The sequence below is a fragment of the Mytilus edulis genome, chromosome 1 (genome assembly GCF_963676685.1).
Source record: "Mytilus edulis chromosome 1, xbMytEdul2.2, whole genome shotgun sequence".
In the NCBI taxonomy this organism is placed as follows: domain Eukaryota; kingdom Metazoa; phylum Mollusca; class Bivalvia; order Mytilida; family Mytilidae; genus Mytilus; species Mytilus edulis.
This window is the reverse complement of record NC_092344.1, coordinates 18753944-18771966: the sequence shown is the minus strand read 5'-3', so window position 1 is coordinate 18771966 and position 18023 is coordinate 18753944. Positions and strand designations below refer to the sequence as shown.

Genomic DNA, 18023 nt, shown 5'->3' with positions numbered 1-18023 from the left:
CCAACTGATTATTTTTGGTGTTGCTTTAGTACACTTCAAATAGTTCAACAGTATCAAAGTTTGAAATAAAATGGTATGATTGCCAATGAGACAACTATGCACAAGAGACCAAATGACACAGAAATTAACAACTACAGGTCATCCTACGGCCTTCAACAATGAACTCCATACTGCATAGTCCACTATGAAAGGCTGAAACGGTTTAATTTATGTTAAAAAAAAAAATGTAACACAGCAACGAACAACAACCATTGAATAACAGACTCCTAACTTGGGACAGGCACATACATACAGCTAGGTTTAACAAATTAATGGGATCCCAACCCTCCCCCTAATCTGGGCCAGTAGTATAACAGTACAACATAAGAACGAACTTTAAAAAAATCAGTTATCCAAAGATCTAGAACACCTAAATGTTGATCACTTTGTAAAATATATTTGAATGTGGGTAAAGGAAGTATTATAAAAATGTTCTGTCTAATGGATAGGAATTTTCTATAGAATAGTAAAAACTTTAATGAAATTGAGCTTTCCAGAAAATGTCCTTATTTTGCAAATAATTTATTTAGAAATTGTCTTGCAGGTGCTGTTCTAGCTGGTGATGTGATGGTCCTTGATGAAACGGGAGATGCACAAAAACTCTCTGAGGGTAAGTTGTAGGAATAAAAAATAGTTTTATGTATTTAGTTTTTTGTCACTTGAATTTTGTCACTTATTGAGTAATAGAATAACTATGTTTATTTGGAAATGGATTCCTTGCAAGGTCTTCATGACTGCCAGACAGTTCACTTGACCTCCACCTCATTCCATTGATCAGTGATTAAATTTCTGTCTCATGAAAGCATGGGGTCAACTATATTTAGTGTATGAAATAATTGTAAGCTGTACATGTCAGTCTTGCAGGGTTCATCTGACCTTGACCTAATTTGCATGGTTTGTTGAGAATTGTTTATCTTTATCTTTAAGACTTGACATAAAATAAATTTCACCATAAAATCAATGGGGAATAAGAAATTTCAACATGTGGACTCTTGTTACCATTATTATTCTTGTCTGTCATTTATCTTGGAGATTTGTGTTTCTAATACTATTGGCAGTAGATCAGATATATATAATGATTGTAAAGTGTTCACAAAATGTACTCATCAGTCTGGCAGCTTTCATTTGACCTTGGCCTTATTTTCACGGTTCTTTGATCAATGTTAAGTGCATGTTTTTGGTTGTTTCTTAAAACTATATGTAATTTGTGATGGAAAGATATTAAGCTGTACATGTCTGTCTCGCAGGTATCATCAGTCATATCCTCTTTTTCATGGTTGATTTGTCAATGTTAAGTTTTCGTGGTCTGTTTCATGTATACAAAATAGCAAAAATACACCAATAGCAATAGGTCAACTATGTTTGGTGTATGGAATAATAATAAGATATACGTCTGTCTGTCTTGGTTTATCTGACCTTGGCCTCATATTTATTAATCATTGATAATGTTAAGTTAAGTACTATCAACGTAAATCAAGTGAGACATTTCAGCATGTTCTTTCTTGTTTCCAGTGTGTGAACAAACATGGCCACCACAGCTAAAAATAAAACGTAAAGGTAAAAAGCTATCATTGAATCAAAAAAAATAATACAGAATATCTGATGAGGTAAAAAATGCTCATTGTATTGACATCATGTTTGCACTCAAATTATCAGATGACTTCTTAAACCCCATATCACATTTTATTCATGACAAGCCTTCTTTAAATTACTTTCTCCTTTCTTGTTCATTTCATTCAAGACTGAAAGATCTACCAATTGTTAGGAAAGAGAAAGGATGTTGTGTATTAATCCTTGACACTTGTCACTAAACTATTCCAACTCTGGCAACAGCAAAAAAACATCAGTAAAAAACAGGGATTTTACTGCTGTTGATCTGGAGCTGGAGACTGAACCTAATTAACTATCATACATATATATATATATCATTTATATCACATCAACCTTCACTATCATGCATATATCATTTATATCACATCATTCCTTATTTTTAGACCTGAAGTCATTGGCCATGGATGATACTCATTTAACTTTAGATCAGACAGGTTTTTCTGATGTATTGTCGTCTTTAGAAGAGTCAATAGATAACATAGAGAAGTTAGAACAGACTGCTTCATTAGATGATACACATCTCACACTTGATCAAACTGGATTTTCAGAATGTTCCCCAGATGAACCAAATCTCACACTAGATCAAACTGGATTATCAGAATGTTCCCCAGATGAACCAAATCTCACATTAGACCAGACTGGATTTTCAGAATGTTCCGTAAATGAACCAAATCTCACCCTAGATCAGACTGGAATCTCAGAGTGTTCTTCAGTTGAACCAAATCTCACATTAGATCAGACTGGATTTTCAGAATGTTCTCCAGATGATCCAAATCTCACACCAGATCAGACTGGAATTTCAGAAGGTTTCCCAGATGAACCAAATCTTGCACTAGATCAGACTGGAATCTTAAAAGGTATTCCAGATGAACCAAATCTTGCACTAGATCAGACTGGAATATCAGAGTGTTCTACAGTTGAACCAAATCTCACACTAGATCAGACTGGAATCTCAGACGGTTCCCCAGATGAACCAAATCTCACACTAGATCAGACTGGAATCTCAGAGTGTTCCCCAGATGAACCAAATCTCGCACTTGATCAGACTGAAATCTTAGAAGGTTCTCCAGATGAACCAAATCTAACACTAGATCAGACTGGAATCTCAGAATGTTCCCCAGATGAACCAAATCTCGCACTAGATCAGAATGCAATCTCAGAAGGTTCCCCAGATGAACCAAATCTCACACTAGATCAGACTGGAATTTCAGAAGGTTCTCAAAATGAAACACATCTCGCACTAGATCAGACTGGACTCTCAGAGTGTTCTACAGTTGAACCAAATCTCACACTAGATCAGACTGGAATCTCAGACGGTTCCCGAGATGAACCAAATCTCGCACTAGATCAGACTGGAATCTTAGAAGGTATTCCAGATGAACCAAATTTCACACTAGATCAGACTGGAATCTCAGAAGGTTCTCCAGATGAACCAAATCTCATACTAGATCAAACTGGAATTTCAGAAGGTTCTCCAGATGATCCAAATCTCACACCAGATCAGACTGGAATCTCAGAATGTTCCCCAGATGAACCAAATCTCACACTAGATCAGACTGGAATCTCAGAAGGTTCCCCAGATGAAACACATCTCACACTAGATCAGACTGGAATCTCAGAGTGTTCCCAAGATGACACAAATCTCACACTAGATCAGACGGGAATATCAGAATGTTCATCAGATGAAACACATCTCACACTTGATCTGACTGGATTTTCAGAAATTACCATAGACCAAACAGTTGAAGAAGTTCAGGGTAATATGCCATGTGTTGACCCATGTGTCCTGTGTAAACCCAATGGTTTCCCATCAACATTATTCAAACTTTGCAGTTATTGCTCACGTTTTGAATATATGTTATACCTGTTTTGAACAGATTAGAATATTCTTTGCAGCCACTCCATAAGGCATCCGTCCCATAAATCTGTTGTCAGACTTATCTTTGGAGTGTTTCCTGAAATTTGATACTGATAATTGTGAAATTATTGCTTGCATTTTTATTGGGATTTATGAAGAATTGACAATTATGCAAGATTAATTATTGCGTTTTCAGGAAATTCTGTATACAGATGCATATATCAGATATCAAAATGCTAGTTCTAATTATTGAGATACTAACTTCACTATTCACATTAACAAAAACCTCACAATGATTTCTCAATTAACAGTAATGAGCTTCATATAAGCATGCTAAACAATATTATGCTCTTTCATCACTCATAAACTTACTATTTAACAAATACTTACAGCCGATTTCAATGAGTATGAAGTTAGTTATCTTGCTTGATAGCTGAACTGTGAACTCATTGTTAGGCTAACCCTTTAAGAGTACTAGTCAGACAGATAACCAATCTATCTGTCTGTAGGACTAGGCTACTTCCAAAGGCGGGTAGTGTACCTTACCTAACAATGACTTCACGGTTCAGCTAGCAGACAAGCTAACCAAAGATATTACATTCAGCTGCGTACTCATTGGAATTGGCTGTAAAGCAGGTGCATTATTTTTGAGTTATTGCTAATTTCAAGAAAAAATTTTCACACCATACGAAGCTTTTCGTGTATAGTTATATCTGGCTTCATTGCTATATTGACAAAATCATTTATTTCAATAGAATAATTTCTGTTTTTATCTTATTTTAGATCCACAGGAACCAGTAACTCATAGTTTGAAAGACTTGAAATTAGTAACTTTGAAAGATGGAGAAAGAATCTCAGTAACCATAAGCCATAGTCACAGCCCAAGTAAATTCTATGTTAATAAAGAAGAAAATGTCACCAAAATAGACACCTTAATGGATGATATGTTCAATTTCTACTCTAATTTATCTGAAAAGCAGTATAAAATAACAAAGCTAGAACCTCTAATGGTTTGTGCAGCCAAGTTTTCTGAAGATGATACATGGTATCGAGTTAAAGTAACATCAGTTGATGGAGAGAAGTGCCATGTTTTCTATTTAGATCATGGAAATTCAGAAGAAACTTCCATAACATGTTTGAAACAGTTGTTAACAAAATTTGCAGAATTACCCATTCAGGGCATTCCATGTATATTGTCTGGTATTGGTGCCACAGGAGAGAAGTGGAGTGAGGAGGATTTGACGCTATTTGATGAACTCACAAGCGAGAAGTAAGTATCTTTAAATAATGTGAATATTGGTAACTTACAGCCGATTTCATTGAGTGTGTATATGTAGGTAAAGGTAAAATACTTGTTACTCTCTTTGTGTACAGCTTTTAGTTGACCACTTTCCGTTTATCTCATGCAATTTTTGTTGCTTTTTTCTCAGAAAGTGCAAATCAAGGACTAGTATCAAGCTTCATGCAGGCATGCTGTACTTGAGATACATTTTCAAAACTATCACTCATCAGTCACCAGTTAACCAAATATAACTATTCCTTCAAAAAATGACAATGTATGAAATTTAAGCATTTTTCCCAGGAGATACAAGTCCTAGCATAATACATTGTGGTAGGATTTCATATCCATAGCTCCTAAACATCAAGAATGTTTGTTGTTTAACTTCTTTTTGTCTTGTGTAAAAATAATAAGATGCCACTAATATATAAAATATGTAAGAAATAATTAAAGGGCATCTTTTTATTACATCACTTTTCTCTTATTCTTGGTGCTATACTTTGGTAAGAAATGATCTGGATAAACCATGTACATTGTAATGCATTTTGGTATTTATTTTGTTGAATATATCATCTGCTAACTGTAGTTTCATGTTATGTTAAAGGAGCCTACTAGCAGATGTGATTGGTCATGGAAAAGGAAGATCATACATTGTACAGTTGTTGGATATGGGTATATCAGTCAGCCAGTCTATGATAGAGAAGTCACATGGTATGGTGATATCTACTCCACGTGTTAACACTAGAGTTAGACGAGTGTTTTCTGACTCAAGCGATATTGCCAGTCCTATGAGAATGAAGATGCCTTCTCTGACCACAGATGAAGAATCCATACTAGAGGATACATTCTATGGGTATGTTTGCTGTGAATTCAGTAATGATTGTGTGCATTCAATGTTGTGATTGTTGTAAAAAGACGCAAATACAGGATTAATTATTTGGGTTTAAGTTGGTACCCAACACTTTCACTAAAATTAATTTGGCTCGTTTAATTTTCATAAAATTTTGTCAAAGACACTTTAACAAAAATATAAAAATTCAAAAATTTTTGAACCAACTGTTTTGTCAGAAAAATTACACTGGTTATATGTACAAACATCAATTTTGATCATTGAGAAGCTTAATATTCCTTTTACAACACAACGTTAGCTGACTTTACAGAGTTATCTCCCTGTAGTGTTAGGTACCACCTTAAAATAATGATGTATACAAATAATTTGTATTTTAATTTTCACAAGAAATTTCTGAATTTACAGTACTTCAAAATTTTATATGTATCTTCAAGGTTTTAATGTGTTATACTGGAATTGCTCTGAATTTATCTATAACAACACAAAATTAGAAAAAGAAAAAAGAAAACTTAACCATTAGAAAACAGTTATTTAAGTTATGATGAGTAAAAATTCTAGAATATGGCATGTCATACTGTTATCTGTGATTGGACACGATAATTTTATTTAAACCTTGTACTTTTTAATATATTGCTCAATATTTCTAGTTTTCTACCATTTAGGTATTCCAGATTGACCTATGAAGTTGATAAAGATTACCATGTGAAGGTGTCCCAGATAGAGAATCCCACCTGTTTCTGGTGTCAGGTAGTGGACCCAGAAAACAAACTTGATAATTTTATGGACAGTTTACAGGATAAATACAGTGATTCAGTTGATACTGTCGATGAAATAGATACACCTTGTGTAGCTAAGTGTAAAGGTGATGGTCGCTACTACAGAGGTGTCACTAGATCAAAACAAGAAAATGGAGAATTAACAGTATTATTCGTAGACTATGGAAGTACATATTGTGTACAGGCAGATGAGGTGAAGGCAATCAAAAGTGGCGATATTGAGCGTCCGATGCAAGCTGTAGATTGTATGTTACATGACATAGACCTTGATGAGTCTTATGATGACTGGGACGAGGAGGCGTGTGAATATTTTGAGGCTCTGTGCGAGGATAAGACATTAACAATGAAAGTGAAACAAGTATGTAATGAAGGAATATCAGTTTATCTTTATGATGGGGATGTAGATTTAAGTAGTCTTTTGGCAGAAAATGATTTTGTAAATCTTGTATCTCAGAAAAACGACAGCTGTGTTTCTAAAGAAGAAAAGACACCTGTAAAACATAGCCCTAGGAAGGACGTTACAGCAGAAGTATTAGGACGGTTATTATCAACCGATTCTGAATACCATGTGATTATGTCCCACGTAAATGATCCATCAAGTTTCTATGTGGTGTTTCAGGATAATGCACTTGAATCTATTGAAGAGGCAATCAACAAACATATTACGGAGAACCCAGATGATAATATTCCTGAGGATCTTGTTAAAGTTGATGAACTTTGTTTAGCTTGCTGTAAAGACGTAAAAGACTGGCAGAGGGCTACAATTGAAGAAGTTCAAGACAATGGAATTCAGGTAAATGTCTGAGAAAACTTATACATGTGTTATACAAGTATTATAAAGTTATAAAGTTTATTTTATTTTCATGCAGTTATAACTATTTTGTTAGGCATCAACTTAAACCTCATGTCAAAATACACAAAATTTAAGTTGAAGATGGTTATTGTATTTATTTAAAGATATGCATGTGGATCCTTTGAAGGAAATTCATTTTTTTTTAATCGAATGTTGCCATTATTACAGATGTTTTAAGCTTTTCAATTAAATAATTAAGATGCTGTCCCAGAATAATAAATGAACACACATTTGTACAAATACTAGTCCAGTTGCAAATTAAAAAGGAGAAGTATCACACATATTGAGGACATCACCATTTTAAGTCAGATTAAAATATCATTGTATGAAAACATACGTGTCTAGTTCAAATGATCATAATGTATATTGTCATGCCTAAAACGCTTGCCATTCTTCAGATTGATTAACAGAAGTAAGATCCGATTTATAATTGAATTATATTGTGAATCCTTCACGACCAGCAAAAATGGCACATTAATTGATAATAGGATTGCCTACATTCCCTACTGAGATTATGAATACAAGTTTTTATTAAAACAAACCTAAGACTCGTGCATTTTTCGCAATAATTAAAACATCTCTATAGTTCTAATGTGTTTTTCAGGTTCATTTAATAGACATTGGAAGTACAGAGTTGGTAAAAAAGACAGACCTGAGAAAGATACCTGAAGATATTAGTAACTACCCACCACAGGCTTTCCTCTGTGAGCTTGATGATATTAAACCAGTTGATGATCAAAAGGAATGGTCTGAAGACACAGTTGTTTACTTTCAGGGTTTGTTTCACTATTATAGTTTAAAATGTATATAAAACACAGCAATATTTGAAATGTACTGTAGTCTTTATATCGAACATTGTTTAAGAAACTTCAATTACTCTTTAAAGGGACGGAGCTTAAAAATAGTTGAAAATACCTTTACATTTGTTTACCATGTTTACTGTTCATTCCTTTAGTTACCTAAATAATATGTATAGGAGATAGAAATTAACAATGATATGACCTTGTTATTTAGTAATTTTGTCTTGTCCAAGGTATACAGTAAGGGTAGTTTCCTTATTCAATTTGCTCTTTAATGGTGTTCCAAGGTTCATTTTGCTCCTTGAGTGCAGATCATGGATTTGATCGCCAGGCTTGTCAAACCAGACTTCAAAATGTTATTTGCTGCTTCTCTAACAAGCATGAAGGGTCAAGGAGTACAAAGAGAGATAAGTCAGTTTGGAGTCAGAAAAATGTGTCTGGGTATTGTCACATATTTTTTGTGGGATCTTACTTTGTGAACTTCCAAGTTGTATATATCCTGTAGTACAAAACACGGTTTCTATTCATACCACATTAGCATTTTCTTGTCTTGAATATACAATCAATTTGCAAAAGAAATTATGATATGAGAATAAATCAAGATTTGAAACACTGAAATTATTGGAGTTCTTTATATTTATGCTGAATTCTAAAAAAAAAGAAATCGAAAAAAAAACCATCAAATAAATGAACAAAAGCTGTCTTCCATTCTGTACAGAGTAATTCCTCTAGCAAACACTTATAAAGTAACCATAATTTCTTTTACTTTATAATTTTGCAGATGTTTGTACTCCTGGTGAAGAAATGGTGATCTATTTCTGTGATCGTAATGAAGATAAGTTAAAGGTTTCTCTATTTGATGGATCAGTGAAGACACAACATGAACAGGATCAGCAGTTGGGTGTACAGTTAGTCAAACTAGGCTTTGCTGATTGTATACCTGGATCAATAATTGAAGAAATAATCATGGAAGAAGAAAATACAGGTTGGAATTAAACTTTAGAACTATTACTTTAGAAAATTCAGTGACTTCTCATTTATTAATAGAAAGGTGCCATTTCCAATTATAAAAGCCCCCTTCTTGTGATTGGATACCAGATTAAACAACGTGCTACTGGTCCAAAGTGAAAGTGTGAGCTATTGCCTCCACTTTTTTTATGTGATTTTCATTTGTTGGCCATTACAAACCTTATTAAATCAGGGCTCTGAAATCTAAGGACATATTTGGATCAAAGTGTGTTGTATATTGTTTTCTATAAAAAATTAATTCTATAAAAAAAAAACCAGCAGGGTTTTTATGCCCCTGCCACTGGTCAAAGAGGACATTATGGTTTACCCTAATGCTTGTCTGTCTATAAAAACTTTGCACATTTGGTTTCATCATCTTATGATTAAAAAAGAAAAAATGGACTGTTCACTCTATATTGACGACACAAGATAATCATAAAAATGTTGCACCCCCCCCCCCCCCCCCCCCCCCACGAGGGATGGATGGAAATAAGAAGATGAAAGTGATCTGTGGTTAAGTTGTAATTGTGTGTTGGTGTTGAGTTTATGAAGATAAAACATGCTAAATGATTTAGATTTAAAGAACAACTTTATTGGACTCCAGAAGATTAAAGTTGACTTCTGTGTTTATTTTGCCTCTTTTCTTTCAGAACCATTGTTTAATGAGATGTCATTACACAGGGAGAATTCTTATGGTAGCACAGAGGAACAGGATACAAGTGGTAATATTTTGTTTATGGAAAAGGATGGATCATGAACTTAAAATCTGGATTCAGTACTGTTGAACATTTTTATGCCTTATTTATGGGCATTATGTTTTCTGGTCTGTGCGTTCATTCGTTCATACTTTGTCCCGCTTCAGGTTAAAGTTTTTGGTCGAGGTAGTTTTTGATGAAGTTGAAACTTATTACACATGTTCCTTATGATATGGTCTTTGTAATTTTAATGCCAAATTAAAGAGCTCTTATCCCATTGTCACGGGCCACTGAACATGGAAAATGATAGTGCGGACACATTTTTGTTAAAATTTGTTTTTCAAAACATGACCATTCATGCTCCTGTGTACTTCTAACAAATTTTCTATTAAATAACACTTACACCTTTGTTGCAGTTTAATTGGAATTTAAATTTAGATTTCATTTTATAGACCATTTTGAATGAGATATCAATCCTGTATCTATTTTAAATTAATTATTAGAATCCACAATCTTTGAAGTTTTCATCATTGTTTAAATGTTGTTTTATGAAGAGTGCTTGCAGTAGTCCATTTTTGATAATTTGTTGGTTGTTGTGTCAGCATTAATACTTTTCTATTACAAGTAGCTTTTTACATTTTGTTAAGGCTACAGTGATTTGAATTTGGACATTCTCCAAGTCTCTGATAAAGTTTGATACACATTTAGATATGCTGTTTTCTACACATAAAATGGGAAATCTTGACAACATAATTGGACATATTTTTTCTAATCACAAAAAATTGGGAGAAAAAATACCAGGTTCATGAAGGTTAAAGTAGCTGGAATATCTATGTGTTTCTGGTAGATTTATCTCAACTTTAAAAGACATTGGGTCAATGTACTTTCAAATCTCGATATAAAAACTAGGGGTTATGAATATTGTTTTTTTATTAAAACATGTTGAATTTAACAAAATGAAAGTTATTTAATGTAGGTTATATACGCCCCTCAAAATTTTGACTGGACGTATTATGGTAAACAAATGTCTGGCCGTCTGCCATAAACATGTCGCTCCGTAACCTGAGAACGACTCATCCAAATTTAATGAAACTTAATATAGTTGTTCCTTATGATGGTCAAACGATCTGTATTCTTTTTGGTGAAAATAAGATTAAAACTTTTTGAGTTGCAGGACTTTGTAACTAAAACTGGGGTGGGTTTTTTTTTCACATGTCGCACCGTATCTCAAAAATGATTCATGATAGTTGCTTTAATCTTTACACACTTCTTAGTTATATTTATCTAAAGATGTGTATACTTTTTGGTGATGATTTAAAATTTCATTTTAGAGTTATTGAGTTTTTTGTTAAGAAAGGTGTGTTTTCACATGTCAGGCTGTATCTCAGAAACTATTTATGATTATTGCACACAAGACGACAGGCGTATCGTGCGCTCATGGCGCAGCTGTTTATTTTCTAATTGAGGAAACATTAAGCACTATAATTGGATAAACCTGTATGTTCTTAATATTACAAAATATCAAATAAAAATAGGGGGTCACAGAAAAAAAATTGATGTATTATATAAATAAAAATCTCAAATTGTTCTATCAAAACCAGTATTGTTACCTGCTCTTGATTATACAGGGATTGTTTCTACTGAACAAATTTAAATATCATAATGACAAACAATTTTTCTAAAGTTTAATCTTTTAATTTCAAGTATTAAATGTTTCTGTTGTACCAATGTATATTGAATTGTTCTTTCTAATATATTTTTAAACCAAAAATATTTTTTTGCAACATGCCCAGAAAGGATATCAGAAAAAGACACCCTACTTTTGTTATGTTTTTAAAATGGTCATAAATTCATCTATAAAATGACATTGATAAAAAAAAAAATTAAAATTAAGACTCACAATATAAATGATTTGTTTATGCTTTTCCTAAATATTTGTTATTAGATTTCAGCATTCTGAAAATGTTTGCCTACTAAAATAATTAACTTTATTTTCCAATTGTTTTACAGCTTTAGATGATTCCAGTATGTGCCCAGGTGAAACCACCACTGATCTTTCTACTTACCCAGAGGAGTCAGAATTAGAGACCACTGCCTCAGACAGCTTTTCCTTTGTCGATTTTAAACCAGTGCCAAAAATAAAAGGTATTAGTCATTAGAAGATTTGCATATAAACAGTTCAGTAGAACAATAGCATGGGCACTTTAAAGATTTTATATAAAGAAGATGTGGTATGATTTCCAATGAGAACACCCTCCACTAGAGACCAAATAAGATAGAAGCAAGCAACTAAAGGTAAATATGGCCTTCAACAATGAACAAAACTATACTGCACAGCAATCTTAAAATGACATGGTATTGAAAATGTAAAACAATTCAAACAAAAAAACTTAATGGCCCTGATTTATGTAAATGCAATAAGTGAAAAACAAATAGGATATCTTTCCACAAATGACAAGCACATTACAAGCTACTGACTTGGGGCTGACACAAACAGAGTGTGATCTTCTTTTTGTCTAATTTGTTTTCAACACTACTGTATCAAGAAAGATAACAGATGATCATAGAAACTACAAGGAGAAATTTTAATATTCTGAAATGCAAAATGCTCTTTATTGTCCTAAAATCATTGAAAGGTTTTCAAAGATTAAATATTCCAAACTCTCTGAGGAAAATCAAGGATAGTGTAGTCAGTAACTCTGCTACTAAAAAACCCCAAAGGATTATAAAAATTAATCTGATTTTAATTGGTGAAAGTGCTGAGTTATAATTCTGAAAAATTGATGAAATGACTTACAGTTTAAAAATGTCACAGATAGTGCACAGTAATAAAAAAGTATGATTCTTGTTTTTCACAAAATGTTTGACTATTTTACAGGAGATGATTTGGAAGGAATACCAGCGAAGAAAGGAGATGATGACGAAGATGATGAATTTTATGATGCTGAGGATGAAAAAGAAGAAAGCCAGGTTGTTGATGAGTTGGATGGAGGCAGTGAAAAAGTTGTAATTGAACAAAAGTTAGATCTGCAAACTGGAGAAGAAAATCAGATAGAGCCAAACTTAATAGAGTCTGAAAAAGAAATTCAGTTGGAAAGTGAACAGTTGCAATCAGAAATACAACCGGAAAAAGAAAATTCTGAAGAAACTGAACCAAACAAAACAGAAACCCAACTTGAAGATGGTAATCAAAATGAAAAGCAGCAATCAGAAATCACAGAGGGACAAGATTTAGAAACTGAAGGTCAAAATGAAACAAACATAGAAAATGACTATGAAAAGAAAGGGGATGCAGACAGTGACGAGGAAGACACCATTAAAGACCTTAGCGATGAAGAACATGGAGAGGAAAAATCAAAACCCAGTCAAGATATAGAAGAAATAGACAGCAGATTAAAACAATGTTCTATTGTTGAGGAAAATAATCAATCAAAAGAAATACAAGATATCAGAACTGACGATTTGTCCAACTCTGAAGCTGATGAATCAGATCAAAATGAGGACCCAAAACATATTATTGAACAATTCATAAAACATTCAGTTGAAGAAGTTGCAATTGAAAAGTATAAAAAAGAAATGGAAGAAAGAGAACTTAGCCTGAAAGAAGATGGACCTAATGCAGTTAACAATAATGTTGAGAAGGATGATGAAGACCTTGTACAAGAGATTGATCAATTAAACATGGAAGATGAAACTGAGAATGCTCAAAAATCAACAGAGGAAGATCAGACAGATAATGCTCAAAAATCAACAGAAGAAAGTGTTGAAGACGCTGAAGATATTGAAAAGACAACTGAAGCAGAAAGTGAAAGAAAAGAGGAGGAAGAGTCACAAACTGATCGTGTTAATCCTAGAGACCAAGAGGAAGATGTTGACTTCGCAGGAAAAGATGTTGAAGAACAGAGGACAGGAAATGATGATAATACTGATGAAAACAAAGATGAAGATGATACAACTGAAACTCTAGACGAAGAAAAGGATATAAATGAGGAGGAAACTGTAGATCAAGAAAAAGATACAAGTAAAGTGGATAGGTCACAGAAGGAAACTTTAGACGAAGGAAAGGATAAAAGTGATGAGGATGAATCACAGGAAGAAAAGGACTCAAGTGACGAAGATAGGTCATCGAAGGAAACTCTAGAAGAAGAAAATGACAAAAGTGATGAGGATGAGTCACAGAAAGAAACTTCAGACAAAGAAAAAAATAAAGTTGAAGCTGAAGAGGATACAGATAAATCTGATGATCTTATTAAGGACGAACAAGCCTAGGATGAAGTTAGAATTGTAATCAAAATGGTTCAATAATAATGAGCCAGAATGTGGAAAAAAATATGTTCACATTGAATAATGGACATAATGACGATGTATTTTTGTATGATTGAGTTTATTTCCCTTTATGGGTTTGTTAGTTTTAGAATTTATTTTTGTTAAAAAAAAAAAATGACGATTTCACATGTAGCATAATATGTGTTTTGAGGAAGAAGGACTATTCATGTTTTGTTACAGATGGTGCTGCTTATTATATAGTGCTTTTGTATTGTTAATAGTATCATATTTAGTTCACATATAGTAGTAGTAGTTATAGATTGGTTTAATTTTTTATGTGCAATGGAACAGATTTTAAAGGAGAAAAGGGAAGTAATTTTTTAAGTCAAATATGATGAAATGTATAGCTTGATCTTTGTGGTTTTTTATTTGCAATTTTTCTCATCCCAAAAATTAAGTCATTTATAACATAGTAAGCTATCTGATCATGTGCTTATTGCAATTATCTTGGCAAAAGAGCTTCATTGGATAGGCAGATATTTGCATATTTTTAAATGGTCCTTTTTTCTTCTTTCAAAGTAAGTAGGATACATTAAAGCTAATGCATACATGGAATAGAACTTTTTCACATACCAGGACAATGTTGTAAACAGTTAATTCTATAGATTGTTTTTACAGTAAATGGGTTATTTTGACAAAGTATTCACTTTGACTCTTTAACAAAAATATACAAAAATTTAAAAAAAATTGAACCAACCGTTTTGTTAGAAAAATTACACTGGTTATATAGCAGTTTGACAAACACTTATTTTGATCATTGAGAAGCTTAATATTCCCTTAAAAACAACGTAATTAAAACGTTTAGCTGATTTTACAGAGTTACCTCCCTGTAGTGGTACCTTAATTATGTCAGCAGGGTACTTTAAGCTTCATTAACAGATGAAGGTTAAAGTTTTGGGTCTTTATATAGCAGTTTTGATAAAGAGAGAATTTAAATCTAGCAAAAGTCAATTTTTTTTTCAGTTCTATTATGCAACAAATAGTGTCAAGATTAAAGCTAGGCGTTTTTAGTTTGAAAGAAATGTAAAGCAGAACTTAGACTTGCTAGAGCTTTGAATGATTTTATAAGTTAATTGGAGAATTTGTTAAGTACAACTAGCATAGAAAAATAGCTGAATATCTAGAAGAACATTTTTGATAGTACGAAAAAGGTGATGGTTGGATGCTTATAGTCCAGTGGCTAATATTTCATGCATATTAAAGATTAAATCACAAATAGAAATTGAGTTCAGATGACACATATTGAAACCATGTACCTATAAGGAATGAACTAGCAATCAAAGGAAGTTATTTTAAGGATAAATTAGGAATTGAACTGTTTAAAAAAATATGATCTAGGACTTTAATTTGAGATAATTGGAGGGCGGTATTTATATTACAGTGAAGTGACATAGAAAATGAACTTTTAGAGTCAAATAATTTTTTTTAAATTGGTACAAAAAAAAAAACATGAATGGCTGTGACTGTTAAGTGTAAATTTGATATAGAGTTAAGATTTGATGGTATAAATTTGGCATTGCAAATTATTAATGAACAGATTGTTTTACATAGAAAACATGGTATCAGCTGACCAGCACTGATTTATACTTGTTTATTACTCTTTAGTTGAACACAATTACTGTAAATATTCTGTAAACATTTCTGTGGCATTTTGCACATGCTTTTACAGTTTTAATGTAGTGACGCATTCCCTGCTGCAAGTATATATAATTCTATGACATTTCACACACTTCACATTGGGCTTAAAGGGGCATAAATACTTAACTGTTTTATCAATAAATGATTTCAGATTTTGGTTGTGTCTGATTATTTTTAGTTGTATCAAAAGATTGTCCTAAGCTATGACATGACAGTGAAATGTGTGTATATTTACAACTGTACTGGTAATCATGTCAAATTTCAGATTGCACAGGATAGCAGTTTATGAATTATGAGTTCTTATTTTTTTTTATATTGAAAGAAATTTCTGTTGGTAATCATGTGACCTACTGTTTTATTATCGCAAAGTTGTTATTAAACTGTTTATCTTACCTTTCAGTTATTGTATATTCTGGCCATAAGTTTGAGATTAGAAGCTGCTTACCAACAACTTGTGGAAATGCAAACTTTGGAACGGCCTAGACAAACATTCAAAGCAAATACTGCATTGCAACGTCTAACATACTAAGTAAAATAGATGAAAATACAAACTATCATGGAATGGCCTCGACAACCATTCAAGGCAAATACATTTGTACTGCATTGCAAGGTCTAGCATATGAAGGCAAATACAAGAAAATTAAAGCCACACAGTTTATTTAAATTTGGCAGATCATTAAAAATAAGCAAACTAGAATTTGAAAGCCAATTAAATTTGAATAAACTACCATTCTGGCTTTCAACATACACATGTAGTTCTAACTAGTTGCACAAATAAACCTTGATGTTGTCCCTTTCTTCATCCCACTAACCTGAGTAAAAGATTATACATAAAATAAAATGGAACGTCTGACTAAGAATAAGCTAAATAATTACAAATACAGAATAACAGACTTAAAATCAGCTTTAGAATACAACAAATTCAAAGAAACCTTATGTAACTAAGTTTCCATTATCACATGTCCACACTCCTTGACCTCATTTTCATAGTTGAGTAACTGCTTGATAAAAATATCTTTGTCTTTGTCATGTGAATTTTTTAACTTATCAGTTTAAGGTTTCCTTGCAACGTCTACATGTCAGAGTTCAACTGACCATAATATTGATCAGTCATCAAGGTTTAAGTAACAGGATTTGGTCTTTCTCAGATACTTAAAGCAGAAGAACTATAAGTGGTATATCAGTCTAGGTTTCTTCTGACCTTGACCTTTTCATGGTTAATAAGTTGATGTTGATTTTTGTTGAGCCTGTGACTTTTGTCGCAGAAAGCTTGACATAGTGAAAGTGATCCTGCAACATCTGTGTTGGCTTACTTCTTAAAAGATTTATATTTTAGAAGGTGGAAGACATGGATGTTTCATACTTTGTATATAGATACTCGTGTTACTAAGTTTCTGTCTGTCACATGTACATTGTCATGATTCAGTGACTACTTGAAAAAAAAAGTTGTACTTATTTGCAATGTTTATTTTTCTCTTAATATGAGTTATAGGATAACTATATTTGGTATGTGCGTACATTGCAAGGTCATCATGCCCGTTTTACTAACCTGGACCTCATTAAATGGATCAGTGAACATGGTTAAGTTTTGGTGGTCAGGCATATCTCAGATTTTATAAGCAATAGGTCTAGTATATTCAGTGTATGGAATGATAGTAAGGTGTACATGTCCAACTGGCAGATGTCATCTGACCTTTACCTCATTTTCATGGTTCAGTGGTCAAAGTTAGGTTTTTGAGATTTGGTCTTTTTCTAACACTATATGCAATAACTCTACTATATTTGGTGTATGGAAATATTTTATGATGTGCGTGTCAGTCATGCAGGTTTTATTTGACATTGACCTCATTTTCACCGTTCATTGCTCAGTGTTTAGTTTTTGTGTTTTGGACAGTTTCTCTTGAACTATAAGCAATAGGTCAACTATCTTTGTTGTATAGAAGAATTGTGAGCTGTCCATGTCTGCCTGGAATGGTTCGTTGGTCAATGTTTAGTTTTCTTGGTAAAGTCTTTTTCTTAGAAACTATAAGCAATAGGTCAACTTTATTTAGTGTACATTTTTTTCTTGTTTGGGTTATATGACCTTGTTCTCATTTTCTTGGATCATGTTAAGTTTATGTGATAGTTGTAGTTTATATTTACATTTATATATGTTTGTATTTATCGACATAATATCAATGATAAGTAAAGAAGGTGAGACATTTCAACATGTGCACTCTTTTGTTGGTTCATTTTAATTGAGCCTGGAACTCCTGTCGCAGAAAGCTCGTTATATGGATAGTGATCTGAA

The 18023-nt window shown here is 32.8% G+C and overlaps 1 protein-coding gene across 5 annotated transcripts in view; it reads left to right on the top strand.

Moving 5' to 3' along the window:
* The window catches only part of LOC139525644 (uncharacterized), a 29443-nt gene extending 13318 nt beyond the window's left edge, over window positions 1-16125 (top strand). For 4 of the 5 annotated variants that reach the window (XM_071321111.1, XM_071321110.1, XM_071321109.1 and 1 more), the window contains 10 exons: window positions 584-649; window positions 2034-3407; window positions 4292-4778; window positions 5392-5640; window positions 6300-7206; window positions 7871-8042; window positions 8848-9051; window positions 9725-9796; window positions 11780-11914; window positions 12648-16125. In XM_071321111.1, the coding sequence (XP_071177212.1) occupies window positions 584-649; window positions 2034-3407; window positions 4292-4778; window positions 5392-5640; window positions 6300-7206; window positions 7871-8042; window positions 8848-9051; window positions 9725-9796; window positions 11780-11914; window positions 12648-14038 (5057 nt within the window). In that variant the 3' untranslated portion in view covers window positions 14039-16125. The remainder of the gene's footprint in view (window positions 1-583; window positions 650-2033; window positions 3408-4291; window positions 4779-5391; window positions 5641-6299; window positions 7207-7870; window positions 8043-8847; window positions 9052-9724; window positions 9797-11779; window positions 11915-12647) is intronic. The other variant, XM_071321112.1, reaches the window with a different exon arrangement.
* The last annotated feature ends 1898 nt before the right edge of the window (window positions 16126-18023 follow it).